Here is an 18,435-nt window from a genome sequence, read left to right as displayed (position 1 = left end):
TTTGGATCACATTCAGTAACGTGAGACAAATTAAGTGATTAAACGGTATCTAACATTGCAATCAGGTTAATAGAATAATTATTATGCCCACAGGAAAATAATTATTTTATTGACTTAATTGGGATAAGATAGTGGATTCATCACTGAAATGAGAATTTTCTATGTCCACAGATAACGAAAATTTCTTATTTTTAGTGTGCGATATTTACTAGTCTTATTAATAAAGTTTAAAGCGAATTCAATGCATGTTGCAACCTTTGCCCACAGGGAGGTTTGAATTTACTTTAATTTTGGAAAGGTTTCATAGTATAATATATTCTTGGTTTTTGCAGTTGTTCCTACTACGTTTTTGAGTACTGAATCATCTAGGGTTTCATTATTAAGTGGTGATAATTATTCTGACCGGAAAGATAAAATTTTATTATGGACCTTGATTTGGCGCTTCATGTGGATGAACCACCCGTCCCCATGGAATCAAGTTCGCTAACTGAAAAGGCTTCTTATGAGCAGTGGGAGCGATCTAATCGCTTAAGTTTGATACTCATTAAGTCTCATATCAGTAAGGGAATCAGGGGTTCGATCCCTAATTGCCATAAGGCAAAGAATTTCATGAAGGCCATAGAAGAGCAGTTTATCAGCTTTGATAAGGCATTGGCTAGCACCCTGATAAAAAGGCTTTCAGACATGAGGCATAATGGTTCTAAAAGTGTGCATGAACACATTATGGAGATGCGTGACATTGCTGCTCGACTTAGAGGTTTAGAGATAGAGATTTAAGAGTCATTTTTGGTACATTTCATTTTGAACTCTCTTCCTAAGAAATATGGTCCTTTTAAAATTTTCTATAACACACATAAGGAAAAATGGTCAATTAATGAACTCCTGACCATGTGTGTTCAAGAGGAAGAGAGATTAAAACATGAAAAAGGGATATGTGAAGAAGGATTGTACCAAATACAAGAAGTGGCTCGAGAAGAAAGGTAATCTACTATCTCTTGTATGTTATGAGTCTAATTTTGTTGATGTTCCTAATAATACATAGTGAATTGATTCTGGTACTATAATTCACATTGCCAATATCATATAGGGCTTTTCTCTCCTTAAAAATTGGTATAAATAGGAACATTATTAAGAAAAACTCCTCGTTATTATGGCATAAGCGATTGGGACATATCTCAATGGCAAGAATAAAGAGATTAGTAAATGAAAGAGTACTGGATACTCTTGATTTTACCGACTTTGGTACTTGTGTGCATTGCATAAAAGGAAAACAAACCAATAAAACCACTAAAGGAGCCAAAAGGAGTTTTGAAGCTCTTCAGATGATACACACAGATCTTTGTGGGCCATTTACCCCACCTTGTCTGAATGGTTAGAGATATTTTATCTCATTCATTGATGACCATTCTCGGTATATGTATCTCTATCTTTTATATGATAAGGCTGAGGCACTTGATGCTTTCAAAACATATAAAGCAGAGGTAGAGAAACAAACCGAAAAGAAAATTAAAATTATAAGATCAGACAAGGGTGGAGAGTATTATGGAAGGTACATAGAATCTAGACAGATGCCTAGGCCATTTGCTACATTCTTTAAAGAAGTGGGCATAATTGCTCAATATTCAATGTCGGAAACACCACAACAAAATGGTGTGGCAGAAAGAAGGAATCATATACTGATAGACATGGTAAGGAGCATGCTTAGTTATTCGAATATCCCTATCAAGCTATGGAGTGAAGCTTTAAAAACCGCTATATATGTACTAAATAGGGTTCCATCTAGGGCTGCTCCTAAAACTCCTTTTGAGTTGTGGAAATGATGGAAACCAAGTTTAGGACATTTACACATATGGGGTTGTCCAGTTGAGGTGAGAATTTATAATCCACACATAAAGAAATTAGACCCTAGGACGGTTAGCGGTTTCTTTATTGGGTATGCTAAAAACCCCAAGAAATTCAAATTCTATTGTCACGCACACACCTAGAATCGTTGAAGCTAGAAATGCTAAATTTCTTAAGGATCATGAGTTTAGTGGGAGTGGTTTTCCTCGAACCATATCGTTTGAGAAAATAAAGAAACCAATTGATGAACCAAGTGGGGAATCAATTGGTAATATAGTTGTTTTTCAAAATCCAGTTTCAAATATAATTGAAGAACAACCAATTCAAGAACAACCACACCTTGAGGAACAAACTCATACATAACCTCTTATTGAATCAAGATGATCCTCAAGAATAACAAGACCAGCAATATCTAGCGACTACCTTGTATACCTTCAAGAATCCGACTTTGATATTGGAGCACAAGTTGATCCTAATTCGTTTTCAGAAGTCATGACAGGGGATCATTCCTCTCTATAGCATGATGCCATGAAGGAAGAGATGGAATCAATGGCTAAAAATCAAGTTTGGAATCTCGTCGAGTTACCACAAGGAGCAAAAGCTATTGGCTGTAAATGGATCTTTAAGACCAAAAGGGACTTAAAGCTAGACTTGTGGCCAAAGATTTCACTCCAAAAGAAGGAATTAATTTCCATGAAACATTCTCTTTAGTTTCTAAGAAGGATTCTTTTAGCATTAGTAGCTCATTTTGACTTAGAGCTACATCAGATGGATGTGAAAATGGCTTTCTTGAATGGTGATCTTGAGGAAATGGTATACATGGATCAGCTTGAAGGATTTTTATCTAAGGATAATCATCTGGTTTGCAAGTTAAGAAAATCCATATATGGACTTAAACAAGCCTCCTGCCAATGGTATATCAAGTTTCACAATATTGTTACTTCATATGGTTTTACGGAGAACATTGTTGATCAGTATATATACCTTAAGGTCAGTGGAAGTAAATATATCTTTCTAGTCCTATATATGGATGATATTTTGATTGCAACTAGTGATTTGGATTTGCTATGTGAAACTAAATTTTTTTTTTCTAAACACTTTGAGATGAAGGATTTGGGTGAAGCCTCATATGTCATTGGCATAGAGATTCATAGAGACAGATCCTGAAAGATATTGGGATTATCTCAAAGGGTCTACATCAAAAGAGTTTTAGAAAGATTTAATATGAAGTTTTGTTCATCTTCAGTAGCACCCATTGTCAAAGGAGACAAATTCAGTTTGAGACAATCACCACAAAAATAGTTTGGAACTGAAGTATATGAAAAACATACCTTGTGCTTTTGCAGTTGGTAGCTTGATTTATGCTCAAATATGTACTCGTCCAGATATTGCATTTATAGTAGAAATGTTGAGAAAATACCAAAGCAATCCTGGGCAGGAACATTGGAAAGTTGCCAATAAAGTGCTGTGGCATTTATAAGGAACCAAAAATTTCAAGTTTACTTATAGACATACAGATTTCTTGGAGGTTGTCGAATATCCAGATTCAAATTTTGCAGGATGTTCGGATATAAGGAAGTCTATAACTGCTTCATCAATTAAAGAAGCAGAATTTGTTGCATGCTGTGAAACAACTTCACATGCCAACAGGACTAACGGTCCTTGATTTTATATCAAGACCGATAAAAATCTATTGTGATAATTTGGCTACAGTTTTCTTCTTTAAGAATAACAAAAGTGGCAGCCATAATAAGCACATAGGTATAAGGTTGTGAGAGATAAAATAAGTAAGATCTGGAGATGTGTTCATTGAATATCTCAGTACTGAGCTGATCCCATTGCCGGCTAAAAGTTTACATTGATCATGTCGATCATATGGGACTTATTAGCTCATTTGATGTCTGATCTTTCCTCTCATTTCTGTATTCACATTTTGAGAATAATACCTACAGCTTTGATACATGACCATGTTTGTGCACATAAAGTTTATTTTTGTCATGTATGGTATCTTTCGATACATAAAGAAAGGATCCTAAAAGACTATTATTTAGTCATTAAGATATGGATATATCTTATAAAGTACACATCAATAAATACCTTACATCGTAATACATGGAAGGAAATGTCTTTATAATAAGATATAACCGCTATGATTCATGTAATGATATTTGTTGATAAAGATTACAAGATTGGATAAGTTTTATTTATGGCCATAATACAGTTTTATCACCTTTATGTTACGTGGACCAAGTGGAAGAATGTTAGCATGTCTCCTAATTTTAGAAGACTTGATGTGGCCCACTTGATCAAGTTTACCCACATCAGGATAAACACAACCTCGTTTAAATGGTGACTTAATCCAATCTAATTAGAGGTTATTCAGAGTTTATCTTATCAGGTAGTTTCTTGATGGATAGAAACTAATTAGAGATAAACCTTAAAGATAAAGATCTGGATCCCTAACCTAGCATTATAAATAGCCTGTGGATTCATCACCTAAAGCACTCAAGTCCTATATCGGTTGGAAGCTCCGAATCTCCTCCTCTCTCTCTCCTGCAGGTCTCTTCCTCCTCGGGTGCTTAGTCTTCCTCCTCTCGTGTGAAGGTGCTTAGTTGGTGTTTGATCAAAGTGCTTAATCAACTATCACCGGAGGTTAGTAAAATAATTTACTTTATTTAATCTTCCGCTGTGCATAATAATCCTACATGCAAGTGATATGAATTGAAAGGCAGGGACGTGATCTAGAGATATTAGAGCTCATGGTTAATAAAATGTTCTTTTGCTATTTGCTTTCCCATTTCGAAACAATTTAACATTTCTCTTTCTCTAAATGCTTCAAAGCAAATAAATTGATAAGTGTCTTCCGTTGTTTCTCATTTAGATCCTTTGTGGGCTACAGGGGGGCCGATCGTACTCTCTGAATTGTAAATATTTCCAGCCCAAACACAATTCTTAGTTAGAACCGATAGAACTGCGAGTCCATAGCATAGAAAGAAGCAATGTTTTCAATGTTTTCTGTAGGAACTCTGCAGGATAAGGACGGTATCAAAAAATTAAGTACTCGTATATGATTTGTCTTCTCATAGAGCCAATTTAAGGAGAACAAACTGAACATTATTTTTTGGGAAATTGATGAACCTGTTAAAATGATACTTAAGCGAACTCAGAACTTCTGCTCTGATACCATGTTAAAATCACTATTTATCCCAAAAATTTAAATTAATAGAATGAGGTAGGTTTGTTTATATTTTTTATATTTTTTTATAGAACCATCCATTTTTCAAGCTATAAACTATAACCTTCGTATGAAAAGCACCACTTATCAGAATATTCTTAGTTGAAGTAACACCACCTATAGATCCATGCTTGGGGGAAACATAAAAGCTAAAAATCCAGCTACATCATCCTTTTATCAGAATATCATTTAAGTGATCTCACAACTACTCCAACACACTAGGAATAGTCAGCACTTGGCTAACGAGCTTGGAATCATTCACAAGATAATGCATGGACATGTTTTAATTCTAGATACAGGGGAATGTGTTCTGACAAATTCAAGGATGTGAGCTCCGACCAACAACCGTGTGTTAAGAACTGGGTGGAAACTTCCATTAATTCTCTACGACATCATAAACTCAGGTCCACAGAATGTAGTTTGTACTATAGAGTGTTGTGCAACACTTGATGGTTGCTATCACAAGATGAATAGCTATTAACAGTGATGTGCTATGGCACGTAAGGCCGTCTTGTTAATAGCTATCTTCTGATGACGGTTACGGAGCGCTGCACAGTACACAGCAATCTACAATGCAAACTGTACATAAAAAAGAATTGAAAAAACATGAAATGGCATTTCAAAAGTTCTACCCTATAAGAATTCACTATTTAAGAAACAAAAATATATTTTAGCAAGTAAATATTTATCTTAAATGCATTATTCTATTTAAGTGAATAGTGTAAATAATAGTCTTATTATGGAAAATATTTTCTCCAAAAGGAAAAAAAAAGAAGGTGTATTTAATCTTCGCCCCACGAAACAACTGTATCTAATCCTCGCCGCACGAAACAAGTATATCTAATCCTCACCACGCTAAACAAGTGGCTGTCTCTAAGATTTACCCAAAAATTAAAAAAAAAGAAGTGTATCTAATCCTATCCACGCGGAGCAAATCTAGCGTCCCAAGGAGATTGGAAAAGAACCAGCCGCGGCGAAACAAAGAGACGGCGATCCCAATGCCGATGAAAGGCAAAACGTAGAATCCCAACCGTCCGTCCCGCCGCTTACCTTATTTCGAATTTCGAACTCCCCCTTCCCCAAAACCCTCGCATTAAATCCCTTCTCCCCTTCCCGGAACCCTAACTTTAATCCTAGTTTCCCCTCATATAGCGTTCGCGATGACCCGAAAAAAGGCGGCGGCGGCGGCGGAGAAGGAGCAGGAGGAGTCGTACTCACCGCCGTCTTCGGGCCGAGACGTATCACCGGACAAGATGGAGAGCCTCAAGACTCTCAACCACCTCCTCGTCAAGGAGACGCTGGAGCTGCGGCAGCAGGTGGGCCACCTCCTGTCTCGCCACGATAGCCTCTCCGACGACCAAGCCTTCCTCGCCGGCGTCGAGCGCGACGTCAGCTGCCTTGTCCTCTCTTTCGGCCTCGCCGAGCGGGAGCTCGCGGCGCGGCGGGTGGAGGCGGACCTCCGGTCGCTGGCGGGGGCGGAGGAGCGGGTGAGGTCGCTGCAGGCGAGGGTGGATTCCATGGCGGAAGAGCTGAGGAGCAGCGGGGAGAGATTGGAGATGGTGGTTGGAGAGAAGGATGAGATGAAGAAGGCTCTGGACCTCGCCCTATCGGAAAAAGATTCGAGCTTGATGGACCTTGATCGCAAGGAGAAGGAGCTGAGGGTTCTGGAAGCCAAAGTCACGGAGCTGGAGGTTGGTATAGCTGAAGCCGGAGCAAATGTTGGGAAATTAGAGATTGAGCGCAATGATCTTGTGGAACAGGGGAATAAGAGGCAAGAAACCATCCATTCTCTTCTCCAGGAGAAGGCTTCCATGGAAACCAGCCTCGACGAATACCGGCAGTTGGTAGAAAGTATTGAGAGGGAGATGGAAGAAGTGATCAAGATTAAGCAAGAAGAGGTGGAGACGGTGAAGGCCAAGAACGAGGCGATCGCCGCGAAGGTATCAGCTTTGGAAGCAGAGCATCAAAGCCATGTCGAGAACAATCAAATATTGGAGGCTGAGGTTGATGGCTTGAAGGCTGCCATTGATTCAAGGAAGATAGAAGAGGAAGGGTTGCGGAATGAAATTGCCGAGATGGAAAAGAAGAATGTTGAGGTCACAGAGGAGCTGCGCTCTGAAGTTGCCGAGAAGGAGGCTTTTGTTGCAAAAGTATCGACTTTAGAGTCAGAGATACGGAGCCTTTCCGAGAGCAACCATAGGCTGGGAGCTGAGCTTAATAGCTCTAAATCTGCTGCCGAAGTGCTGAAGAAGGAGGAGGAAGGGCTGCGTTCTCAAGCTGCGGAGATGGAGAAGAGGAATGAAAAGGTTACGGAGGAGCTCGAGAGGCTTCAGGCAGAGTTGGGTGCTCTGGAGAAGGGGAAGGAAGGAATTCTGCTCGACTACGAGGAGCAGATGATGGTGTCTGCCAAGGAGCTGGATGGTTTGAGGACCAGGATGGGGGAGATTGAAAGGGAGAAGGATGCAATCGAGGGAATGAGGGCTGTCCAGCAGTCTGAAATTGATGCTTTGCAGAAAGAGTTGAAACAGTTCCAATCAACTGTTCATGAGTTGCAAGTTCTGTGCAATGCCTGCATCAACACAAACGCCCAACTGCAAACTGAGAGGGATTCTGCTTGGAGAGACCTCGATCTTCAGAAGGTGGAAGAGCGATGCCTGAGAGTGCAAATTGAGGAGTTGAAGAAGAGGAACGATGAGGTTGAAGACGAGAGGCAGCAGCTTCGGAGTGCACTCGGTGACTTTGCTCGGAAGGAGGAGGAACGGAAGCTGCAATCTGATGTGCTGAAGGAGGAAAAAGCTTCGACTGAGAAGAAACTGCTAACTTCTCAGCAGAGTCTCGAGGATATGGAGATAAAGTTCAGAGCTGCCGATATGAACTCTGGGAGGGCCCTTTCCCTTCTGAAGGATACCAGAGAAATGATGCTGCATGGATTAGTTGAAGGAAAAGAGAATGATGTCGAGAGGAGTATTGGGAATGAGGAAGAGAAGGATGAGGAGCTGCAGCCATTTGTGAAAGAGTTGGAGGCCATCAAGATGGCCTTCAAGGGCAGGGTGGGGAAGATTGAGGACATGAGCAGGGAGCTTAAGGTCTTGCAGCATGAAGTGGCCGAGGCTCGGAAGAAGGGAGGACTGGGGAGATGGCTGTATCCCGCTGCAACCACCGTTCTTGCTGCCATCTCCTTTGCCGCCTATGCGGCCAAGGGTGCTTAACCTTTTGATATCAGCTCAAGATCTTGCAGAATTTTCTTTTGGATGTTTTGTTGATACCGGGACTCGGTTAAAGTTGTGAGTTGCTTTGATTTGGTAATCATCTATCACTCTGATGTAGAACCTAATGTTTTGATATGCAAGGAGATGTGTTTCTATCCAGTTTTCTCTATGATGCCCAGTTATATGTTTCATAGAGGTGAAAACCTCTTCTAGCTGTGAATATTTGGGTCCACCGTGTAGTACTTCATGAAACATATAGCTGGACATGTACCATAAAAATTTGAGGAGACTTCTACAGGCGGATGTACTTTAATTTATGTTTAAGGCTGTAGAAAAAGAAGAGAAAGATCTAAATTAACATAGATGGAGGTTGCGAGGAAGGATATAAAAAAACTCTGAATAATAGTTAGAGAAAGGCTAAATGATGGTGATGGTAATCAGTTTTCTTTTTTTTCTTCTTCCAAGAGCCAACTAGCAAGAAATTGTTCTTTCTCTAAGGGGAGAAATGACCCAGGTTGGTTGTCTTCTTTGAAGTACTATATGTGATGCCCTTCCCTACTAGCCTAGTGAAATTTATGAACAGCTCTCTTGTTCCTGATTTTTTTGTTTCAGGTTTCAGATTAAGTGCACTTCGATTTTATGTACAGATTAGAGACAGATGACAATGTTCTGAGCCCATCTTAGAATCTAGGATCAGCACTGCAGCATCTCTATAGTTTCCGCTGGCAGTTCTCTAATTCCTCAATGCACCTTGCTGAAGGTACCTAAGCTTGTCCTGAGTACAAAACTTTGTGCAATGCTTCCTTTACCACCTTATCCTGCTCTAGCCCAGAAAATTTGGATAAAAACGATCATTCTCGGAGAGGAGGCACCTACGGGCACTTCTAACAAAATATCCTTTCGCACCATCATGCCATGAAATTCAGACACAGGCAGCAAAACACATGAACAAATATGGTGATCACACAATGATGCTCATTATATCTTCTGTAGCTGCAAGAATTATTTGCAGGCATACTTACAAATCGGCATTCATCAGCCACAGCGCTGTCGCATGTTATATTTTAGTAGTACAATACTGTGTGTCTATGGCCTTAGCGAACGTCTCCTCCTGTTTTTCTTATGCAACACAGGATCTGCACCATTTCCTGGAAATTCCCATCTAGCAAAGGAGCAGTCCCAGGATGAGCTGACAAGCATTGGGAAGTAGGGGTGCCAGCTACAGTCTCTAACGGTCGCATCATGCTGTTTAAGTCTTGCAACCGTAGCTCCAGTTACCTGAAACATTGCAAAGTTAACACAGCAGCAACATATCATACCACTATTACTGCAGTTCCAATTGCAAGGATCCTTATTTGTTATTTTGAAAGCCATAACCAGGCCTCGGCTGGAAGTGCAAGCAAGAAAGTATGTCAAGTCATGGCCAGAAACCCAGATCATTGGAAGCTCCCAAAAGTCCAACCTCCTTATGGACAGTTTTTCTATCTTCACAGTATCAAGGCACCAGTAAAATTCAGATGCTGATGTTGCATTCTTTTCTTTTCTTTTTTGGTTTTTTGGGTCAGTATAGAGGAGCGATTGTTGGTATTCATAAGATTTTCAAACTTACCGAGGTAAAAGAGTTATAGCATTAGTTTTCATAGCACTTTGTTCACAAACAGGATCAGGCTAGCATTGAAATTTACAAATTGCAATGCGTAAATTGGAAAACTTGATTAAAATAAAAATTTGAGGGAAAAGGCAAATAGTGAGAATATGAGATGTTTCAGATTACATACCACATCATAGATATAAACATATCCATCATTCGATCCTGTGTATATGTATTTCTGACCGGTGCTGTAACAAGTAAATACAAGTTGTTACTGTATACGACAAAGTAGGTAAGCCTAATGAGTGTCAGAACTGCAATTTTAATTGGAAAATCAACATAAATGGGTCCAAATTCAAGCTGCAATCCTGATGCACCAAAGGGGTCAAGACTAAACAAACAGTTCTTGCATTATAGAAGAATAGCATAAGGTTTAAGTGCAAATTAATAGCCAATTCTGAGTCTTTACCGATACAATAAATAGACTAATATATGTAATGTAGTCCACTCTAATGCACTCAAAATGGGCATCTTTTTGGAGGATAAAAATAGGCACTTAAAATGAGAACTTTGGAATTACTATTTTAAAGAAGAAATATTCAGTGCTGACCTATATGCAGGGGAGAAGTAACAGCGTATTAGAGTACACAAGACTGAGTGACCTCTGTATGTAGCTACTGACTGATCAGATGGATGCTTCTGTCTTCTGGCTTCTGCTGGGAATTCATCCCATCTATAATCCCAAGAAAAAAGTTTTGGTGCGGAACTGCATGAGCAGATAGAGCAACTGCTTCAACAACTACGAAAATAAGCTAGTAGTAAACTCAGATGAAAAGAATAATCCCTAAAAATCTCCTAAGCTTCCAGAAAATGGGATAAGAAATTATGATTGAGGACTTCAATGAGATAAGCACATGTAACAACATTTACAGAAAGAAATGCCATCCTCCTAAGATAAATAGGTAATATAAACAACCGCATTCTATATTATACATGTTTACCACAGTATGCAACATGCACTAATTTCCACCTCTCAACCACTATTAGTTTGCTGGTTCTTCATGCACCACTCCTAGGTATTTTATTTTTTCATAGAAGTTTTCCATGTCCAGTTCTGTATGTTCACCAACATATGAGCAAATTGCCTACAAGCATACCAAATAACATGCACACAGAAATATGGTAACCACAAATTCACATGCACAGTTCTATCGATGCATGACAGAAAACATGTCTATGCACAATCATGGCTACAAAGTCATAGGAAAAAAAGTATTACTCGACATATGAGAGATATATCTAACAAAATTCAGGATGAAATTTATACAAGTTGTCAAAATAAAAAGTTAATAATGACCATGTATTTCCCAAGTAGAAAATGGTGGGCTGTGACAGCAAGAAGCTGTAGCCACAATGTACCCCATTTGCCATAATACAATGTCAGCAATATGCACTAGCAAAACACTGAAAATGTCTTAAAAAGCAAAGTCCGATCAAAAAAATCAAAAAACTATCTTGGATAGGATGGGAGGTGTCTTCTGTAGTGCCATTATAGGAGTTATGGCCAATTTCCAACTGAAAGTATTGCTGTAGTTATAAGAACTTTTATTGTTGGCTCTAAAAAGTCACAGCAATTTCTTTGAACATGTAAGTCTGCAGGTTTGTACATGTGACTGAAGTTGAGTTGTTGATTGATGGCTCTTCCAAGTTAATAAAAGTCAATTTTTCTTTCTCGTAGTTCATAAATTGACAATACTGCACAACACATGGCATTTGACTAATTTACAAGGACTAATATTTGATGGACAGCTGGAATCCCATCCAGAGTGAAATGTTAGTCAGCATGTATAATGCACACAACTGGTTCGAACGGATGGAAAGCATTTGGCTGCCATTAAATACACTCATTCTTGGTTGATGCACTCCTATTTCTGTCTTCAAGTTAGAGTCAGGAGGGGTGCTTGTACTAGAGAGGATACTACAGACATAAAGCTGACTGAATTCCAAAAGGAGGTTGGCAGGGGCGGGGGAACATCAGGCATGCCATCCACCGACACGCCCACACCTTTGGCATTATAGTGGTAGAGATGTGATTTAAAGATCGTCGCATAAACAACAAATCAAGCTGAAAAAATTGGGGAGAAAAAAACACCTACAATTTCGGAGTGGAGGACATTCTCCTTATGTCCCAGAGTTTGGTAGTCTGATCTTTACCATTAGAAATGAAATAACGGCCATCCCCACGGCTATCAATAAAAGTAATGCCTTCTAGATGACCTGTCAAGATCCCGGCTGGTTTTCGTGTTGACACAAAGCAGCGCCTATCCCAAACCTGAAGGTTATATAACATCCAGATATCATAACCAAATCTAATTACACTCTTTCAACACACACCAAGAAACAATAGCAGACAAGCACCACCATCTCAGGAGGCTTACTAATGGAGTCATATTAAGGATTGCAATAGAAAACTGAGCAAGAAAACCTTGCTTTTGATGCAAAATAGCTAGTGCTTACCTTACAAAGATTATCATCACTCCCAGAAAATATGAGATGGCCAGTTTCATCAGCAAAGGTTACAGTGTTCACATCAGTCTGGAAGAAAAGTCAAGAAAGGAAAAAGATTTTCAGAATGGTGCTTGAAATACTGAATCTATATATGGTGGCATCTAGCCCAAGATGTATCCTTGGTTCCTCCAATCATTCTTAACCTCAAGTATCTCAAAAGTTTTACTTCAACAACACAGTTCAAACAGTAAATTGCAAGATAGGAAATTTGTAAACTACGGGACATGATATCCTAATAAGCAGAGTTGATCAGCCAGATAACTGTAACTAGCAAGAATGTGTGTGAAAATATGCATATTGAACACCTAACAGTGAAATGAGACTACAATGTTGTACACTCCAACAATTATAAGCTATTAAGTTTGAAAATTGGCATCTCAGGCGTTACAGACTTTGGCAACCAAAGCTGAAACCATAGTGCACATTATTGTCTCTTTCTTTTCAGGAAGAGCACAAAAAAAATATCATATCAAAATCAAAAAGAATATAGCATAAACATAAATGTAATTTTTTTTAAAAAAATCTTCAGCCATTAGAATGATAAACTCAAAGAATGTCATACTGTGTGAGCTGGAAATTGCAATGTCATCTTATTTGCTTCCAGGTCATAAACATGTATTGAATCACTATTGCTTCCAGCAACAAGCTCTCGACCATCAGTTGAAAATTTAACAGAAAATATCCCAAAGGAATATTCACTGTCAACATGGTCACTAAAATCCAAACCATCATGAATATCCTGCACAAAATGGAATAGTTATTTTAAGCAAATGCTTGCATCAGGGGTATGAGAGGAAAGTAACAATTACCCCACTATCCAACATGCACCTGTAGAGGAAATAGGTTGCATCTATTTTGAGACTACTTGAAGAAAAATATGATATCATGGCACCAAAGAGATTGCCAAATATAAAAATGAAAAATGATGGTAAATAAAGAAGACACAACCATATTATTTATTACGACAGCACACGCAAAAGAATAGTGGAAATACTAGATGAATGATAATCAAGGTTTTAAGTATCGACCCATAACAGACAGTAAGGCGAAACTATACTGCACCTGATATCGGACCAGGATGGCGTGGGATATGCCCCTATACTATGACATAGTATGAGTTCTATGCCAACTCCAGCAGCATACCATGTGTCAGCACACAAGGTACCATACCAACCTGTACTGGTACAGTACCAGTAAAGGGTCCGGTACCAAATTTAAAACATTGACTAATACAATTTAAGGAAAAAAATGGACACCTTGAATGACATCTTAGCCACATATCCAGTTTCAAGAGGAAAAAAAATATCACCTTTTTTTAATCAACTCTTCCTATGTCACTGTATTTGCATTACGTGTAGATACTGTCCATTTCATTTATTTGTTTAAGAGCTATGAGGTCAATAGCCATGCACTATACAACATATTCACTTGACATGAGCTTTATAACTCATGAAACTCCATTTGTTCTCTTGTAACCCTATCTTCTTGACATTATTTCGATTGCTTCTCATCACACCCACCCAGGTCTTCTTGTGTATTACCTTTGTGTGCTTATTTTCAAACACCTAGAAAGCTTCATGTTTCCCAAAGCTTGACCTTGTGACGCTATCAAACTATGCATACTTCAAGAAGTTAAAAGCTTTATCTGTCAGAGATATCATGGGCTTCATTAGATGTTGTATATAACATAATATGCTCTTGCTACTTCCACCAATGTGTGCTTAACTGTTTTATGTTTTTTGTTTTTGCAGATAGCCAGCAAGTTGTAGAGAATTTTTTGGAGAATGACTATTAGTGCAGCAAGAGGGAAAGAGATTTTCTGGTCTCATTTGTTGAAAAAACATTCAAGATGAGAAAATTAAGAATGTCATCCTTTTTTCTTGATTATCAGAGTTATTTTTGCAAAAAAAAACTTTAAGGTTTTAAGCAAATTATGTTTTTTTTTGTGGTGGATACAGTTGGACAGTTTCGGTTATAGGCTTATAGCTTGAAGAAGGATTTAGGTTTGAAATGTATGTTACGAGATTCACAAATGTGTCTAGACAACAACATATGTTATAAATCAGTAAAAGCTGAGAACCTCACGAAGTTGAGATCAACATGGACAGAAACATCATTCTTGCCCTTTAGAGAATGAGAGAACAGATCACTTGATACTCATTTTCTGAATATACGACCCATCTCAGGTGATATGCTTGATTTTGATACTCATTTTCTGAATATACGACCCATTTCAGGTGATATGCTTGATTTTAAGTCGGTACTCTTGATTTATAGCCCTTATATAACTTCACAGAAAATGCTAAAAGAAATTCTATGAACAAAGTACATCTGCTTCAAATAAGTGAAACATGATAACCATCAATAATTTAATAATTTATTTTTGAGTTTATAGCTTGGAACATACAGTGATGTTAGCCCTTGACTCTGTTTCCGGAGTTCCCACATTTACAATATGAACAATTGGCGTCAAACTGGAGTAAACCTGCAATAAGAAGAAAAACAAACTGGATAACGAATGCTAAAAGATATTATTTTAAAGCATTAGCTAAAAGAAATGCAATACATCAAATTATTCAAACTGGAACACCATCACAAGTTAACTACATAAGATAGTTTCTTTGATAGTTGTTGTGAAAAGTTTGCCCTGAATCTCTTGTTTTTTCCTGTAAGCATGCCATATTGACAACCCCATCAGTAATTGAAGTTATTTCCTCCCTTTCTATTTTTCACATTCCTTATAATTGTTCCCTTTTTCCTTAGATATTCTGTTCTTTGTATTCTTTTATTTTGACAATGCAATTAAAACTTTTTTGTTTTACCATTTTACATTTTATTATTTATATTCTTCAATTTCAATATCTCTCTCTCTCTGTTTCTCTTGACCTTTCAATACGAAGAGTACTTATGCATTACACTAATTTTGTATCTTTATACCTACTTCTTTTTTTATTTGGTTTAACTCCTCAAATTCTTATAAAGTCAAGGCCATTTTGATCAACTAGGATATCCGAATTTGGTAAATTGTTGAGTGTTGTAGCTATCTTTAACTACTACTTTTATGTTAAACTAGTTTCTCAGAAAAATTTGAATCAAATTTAACTATGCCATCTAAACTCGATTTAAACACCAAAGATTATTTATAGCTTAAAGACGGCAATGCATTTAGCAAGTTTTTAAACATTTTGAGAGACGTTATATGACCTTGCTCTAGCCTCATAAAAACAAGAATTCACATATGAACCCAAAGTGGATGACCTGGTAAATGATAAATCAAGAAGGCCAGACCAGGCTTTGTGTTCTCGATAAAATATAACTAGGTGGGTTCCACATCACACCACACCCGTTACCCTACTTGCAAGTTCTAAGCTTTAAAATGGAAGATGTATATCTACAAATTTCATGTTAAGTGTTGATAATATTAATACTTGTCATGGAGTTGACATATTGGCTCTTGAATGGCTCTCTTTCCTTAACAGTTAGTTCCGAAATACTGTTGTTGGTGAATCTAAAGTAGTCACGATCCACCAGAAGCATGGATGAATTAAGGATATTTGCCAAGTAGAGACCAAAAACTAAGGATTAAAGAAAATCCCTTTAATATGTGGCTGCAAAGAAGTGATGGAAACTTACAAGAAATCGTTTGTCAGGTGAAAGAGATGTGTCGGTAATTGTCCACCGCAAACTTCGAGCACTGATGTCTTTCTGCACTTTCCACCCGCTATCAACATTGTATATTCTGATATGGCTTCTCTGATTAATAATTAAAGAAACAGGGACAAATAGAAAGACATTAGTTGAACAAGTTTGAGACATTACTGCAGTGGTCTCCTTTTGAAAATTATTCCAACAATTTTAAATCACAGCATACCCGACATCCTACAATGAAAAGGGAACCATCAGAGGAGAACTGCGACACATATGCTTCGCTATCCATCCTTTCGTTACTACAAAGATTGACGGGCAGGCATCGACCAAGAAGATAAGAACAATCGGCTAAAGAAAACCTTCCCCTTCCAGAATAATTAAATTCTCTTCCTGACAACATCTTAATCATTGGAATAGGTTTCGTTCGCTCATTAGGCATGGCCTTACGAACGTTCTCGCATGGTTCTGAACTAATCTTGGTGAGATGAGAGATGTCATCATCAATGGTAAAAGTTTCTTCTTCAAGCTTTTCTCTAGATGATGCTCCACCACTGGTATACACCCTCCCACGCATGTTGGAAACCAATAACTACTCTTTAATGTTTAATCTGCATCAAATTTCAGGGTGTCAATAACCCCTTTGCAAAAACAAATGCAGAATTAAGATCCATATCAAAATCAAGAGTGTCTCATCAGTAACTGTAACCTCATAATGCCAGAACCAATAGACAAACCATATTGTGATTGCAACAAGATGACATCCAACATGTGAAAACCAGAAAACAAACACAAAAATGTGCATAAACAATTAGCCCATCTCTTCAACTGGAAACTCGCTACAATTAGCAAGACTGAAGGAAAGCAGAAAAATGTCTAGTCTTTCCCCACAAGATGTAATGAAGTACCAATTTGTCAAACACCATTGGGAACGTTATGTATAACTGCAAACACCTTTAGATGGTGAAAGATATGCAATTCTTAACACCAAAACATTCAGCAAACAGAGAACTGAAGAACCAATTACAGCTGCTCTTCCTAAAATTAATCAGGATGAAGCTAAATTGAAGATGATGGGTAGGCTATATTCTGTATGCCATACTTCTTCACCCCCTTCCCCTCATCATTCCTATATTCCTCCTTGTCAGGCACCTCACGAGGCACTGTCTCAATTTTTTTCTGCCTCATTTCTTGATGTAACCACAATATTCTCAATGAATTAAGAAGGGCTGATCCCATCTTTGCATGAAAAGAAAGGAAGAAATCTAAATCAGTCTATGTACTTGGAAACATTACAAGATGGTGATGAAGAAAGAGCATCTAATTTGGGGCTCAAAATCTCTGTTCTCCACTGAAAAACGAAGACTAAATCTTGAGTTTAGTGAAAAAGCCTTTTATCGGATTTGAACTGACGACTTATGCCGATTTGTACTTGAATTCCTTTTGTATCTGTTTGTTCAGTTAATTCAATAGCTTTTTTCATTGACTTTCGAAACGAAACTCTATTTTTTTAACTGTAAAGCAATACTAGACAAAGCAAATTCCCTAGAAGAGAGCTTAAAGAGGGCTGAAGTTTAAGGAAAAGCGGCCATGGGGGGCGGGGGGGAGAGAGAATCTAAATAATATTACGTGTCCAAATTCTCTTTGATGCCAGTACAAAAAAAATCTTCCACGAAGCACTATCTTTTTTAAGAAAAAAGATCGATGTCTTCAAGAAAACACAGTCTTTCTCACTCATTTACTTCAAAAATGGGTTTTTTATCAGAAAAAAGAAGACAGCAGATTGATTAAACTAAACCTCACGAATCATTGGAACATGAACAGTCAAATTCGCTATCACAGATCAAAAAATTCAGCTAAAAATAACCAAAAAATTCCATTCCAATCCTTAAAAGCTATATTTGTGCCACTTACCCTGGAGCCTTCTCGAAATTAGGGTTCCAAACTTTCGACCCCAATCGAGAGACAGAGAGACGAGGGGGTTGGAGTCGCGGAGACTAAATAGGGCGCGGATCTTTGGAGCGGGTGAAGGAGAGGGATTAACTATTGAGCGGATCCCGTAAAGGTTCGGATTGTATCTTTTCCACAAAAAAATGATTCACCTTTTTTCGTGACGTCGACCATCGGATCGCGCAATGGCCGCTTCCAGATCTGTGCAGACGGATGGAAGAAAGAGATTGGAGAGCTTTGAAAACTGTGCAAGGCGAGATCCAACGGTTCACGTCTCGAGTGATGATCAATCGTTCTTTCGCGCGAAAGATACAACCCAAACCATCCCGTAAAACTCCACTCCTCTTTTTAGTCCGACCGTCCTCTTTGAATGACACGTACATCGTGTACTCAAA

The 18,435-nt window shown here is 38.3% G+C and overlaps 3 protein-coding genes across 4 annotated transcripts; 2 read left to right on the top strand and 1 right to left on the bottom strand.

Moving 5' to 3' along the window:
* The first annotated feature begins 468 nt into the window (after nt 1-468).
* LOC103717248 lies at nt 469-777 on the top strand. The gene has a single exon (XM_017845215.2). It carries the CDS (start codon nt 469-471, stop codon nt 775-777), a length of 309 nt encoding a protein of 102 aa, XP_017700704.2.
* Nucleotides 778-5,989: 5,212 nt separating this feature from the next.
* LOC103724226 (myosin heavy chain, embryonic smooth muscle isoform-like) lies at nt 5,990-8,445 on the top strand. Its single transcript, XM_008815421.4, has one exon. It carries the CDS (start codon nt 6,238-6,240, stop codon nt 8,284-8,286), a length of 2,049 nt encoding a protein of 682 aa, XP_008813643.3. The 5' UTR covers nt 5,990-6,237; the 3' UTR covers nt 8,287-8,445.
* A 786-nt stretch (nt 8,446-9,231) lies between these two features.
* Nucleotides 9,232-18,133, bottom strand: LOC103724227 (LEC14B homolog). 2 transcript variants are annotated; one of them, XM_039125410.1, is made up of 10 exons: nt 18,005-18,133; nt 16,317-16,701; nt 16,079-16,198; nt 14,853-14,930; nt 13,008-13,184; nt 12,395-12,472; nt 12,034-12,209; nt 10,488-10,664; nt 10,065-10,125; nt 9,232-9,564 (listed from the first exon to the last, which is right to left on the bottom strand). In XM_039125410.1, exons 2-10 carry the CDS (start codon nt 16,665-16,667, stop codon nt 9,373-9,375), a joined length of 1,410 nt encoding a protein of 469 aa, XP_038981338.1. In that variant the 5' UTR covers nt 16,668-16,701; nt 18,005-18,133; the 3' UTR covers nt 9,232-9,372. The 2 variants fall into 2 exon arrangements, with proteins under 2 accessions (XP_038981338.1, XP_017702405.1); XM_017846916.3 differs by having other exon boundaries at nt 10,488-10,643.
* Between the last annotated feature and the right edge of the window lie 302 nt (nt 18,134-18,435).

This window comes from Phoenix dactylifera, chromosome 1 (assembly GCF_009389715.1).
Source record: "Phoenix dactylifera cultivar Barhee BC4 chromosome 1, palm_55x_up_171113_PBpolish2nd_filt_p, whole genome shotgun sequence".
In the NCBI taxonomy this organism is placed as follows: domain Eukaryota; kingdom Viridiplantae; phylum Streptophyta; class Magnoliopsida; order Arecales; family Arecaceae; genus Phoenix; species Phoenix dactylifera.
The sequence above is the reverse complement of the archived record's forward strand: the minus strand, read 5'-3'. Positions and strand labels throughout refer to the sequence as shown.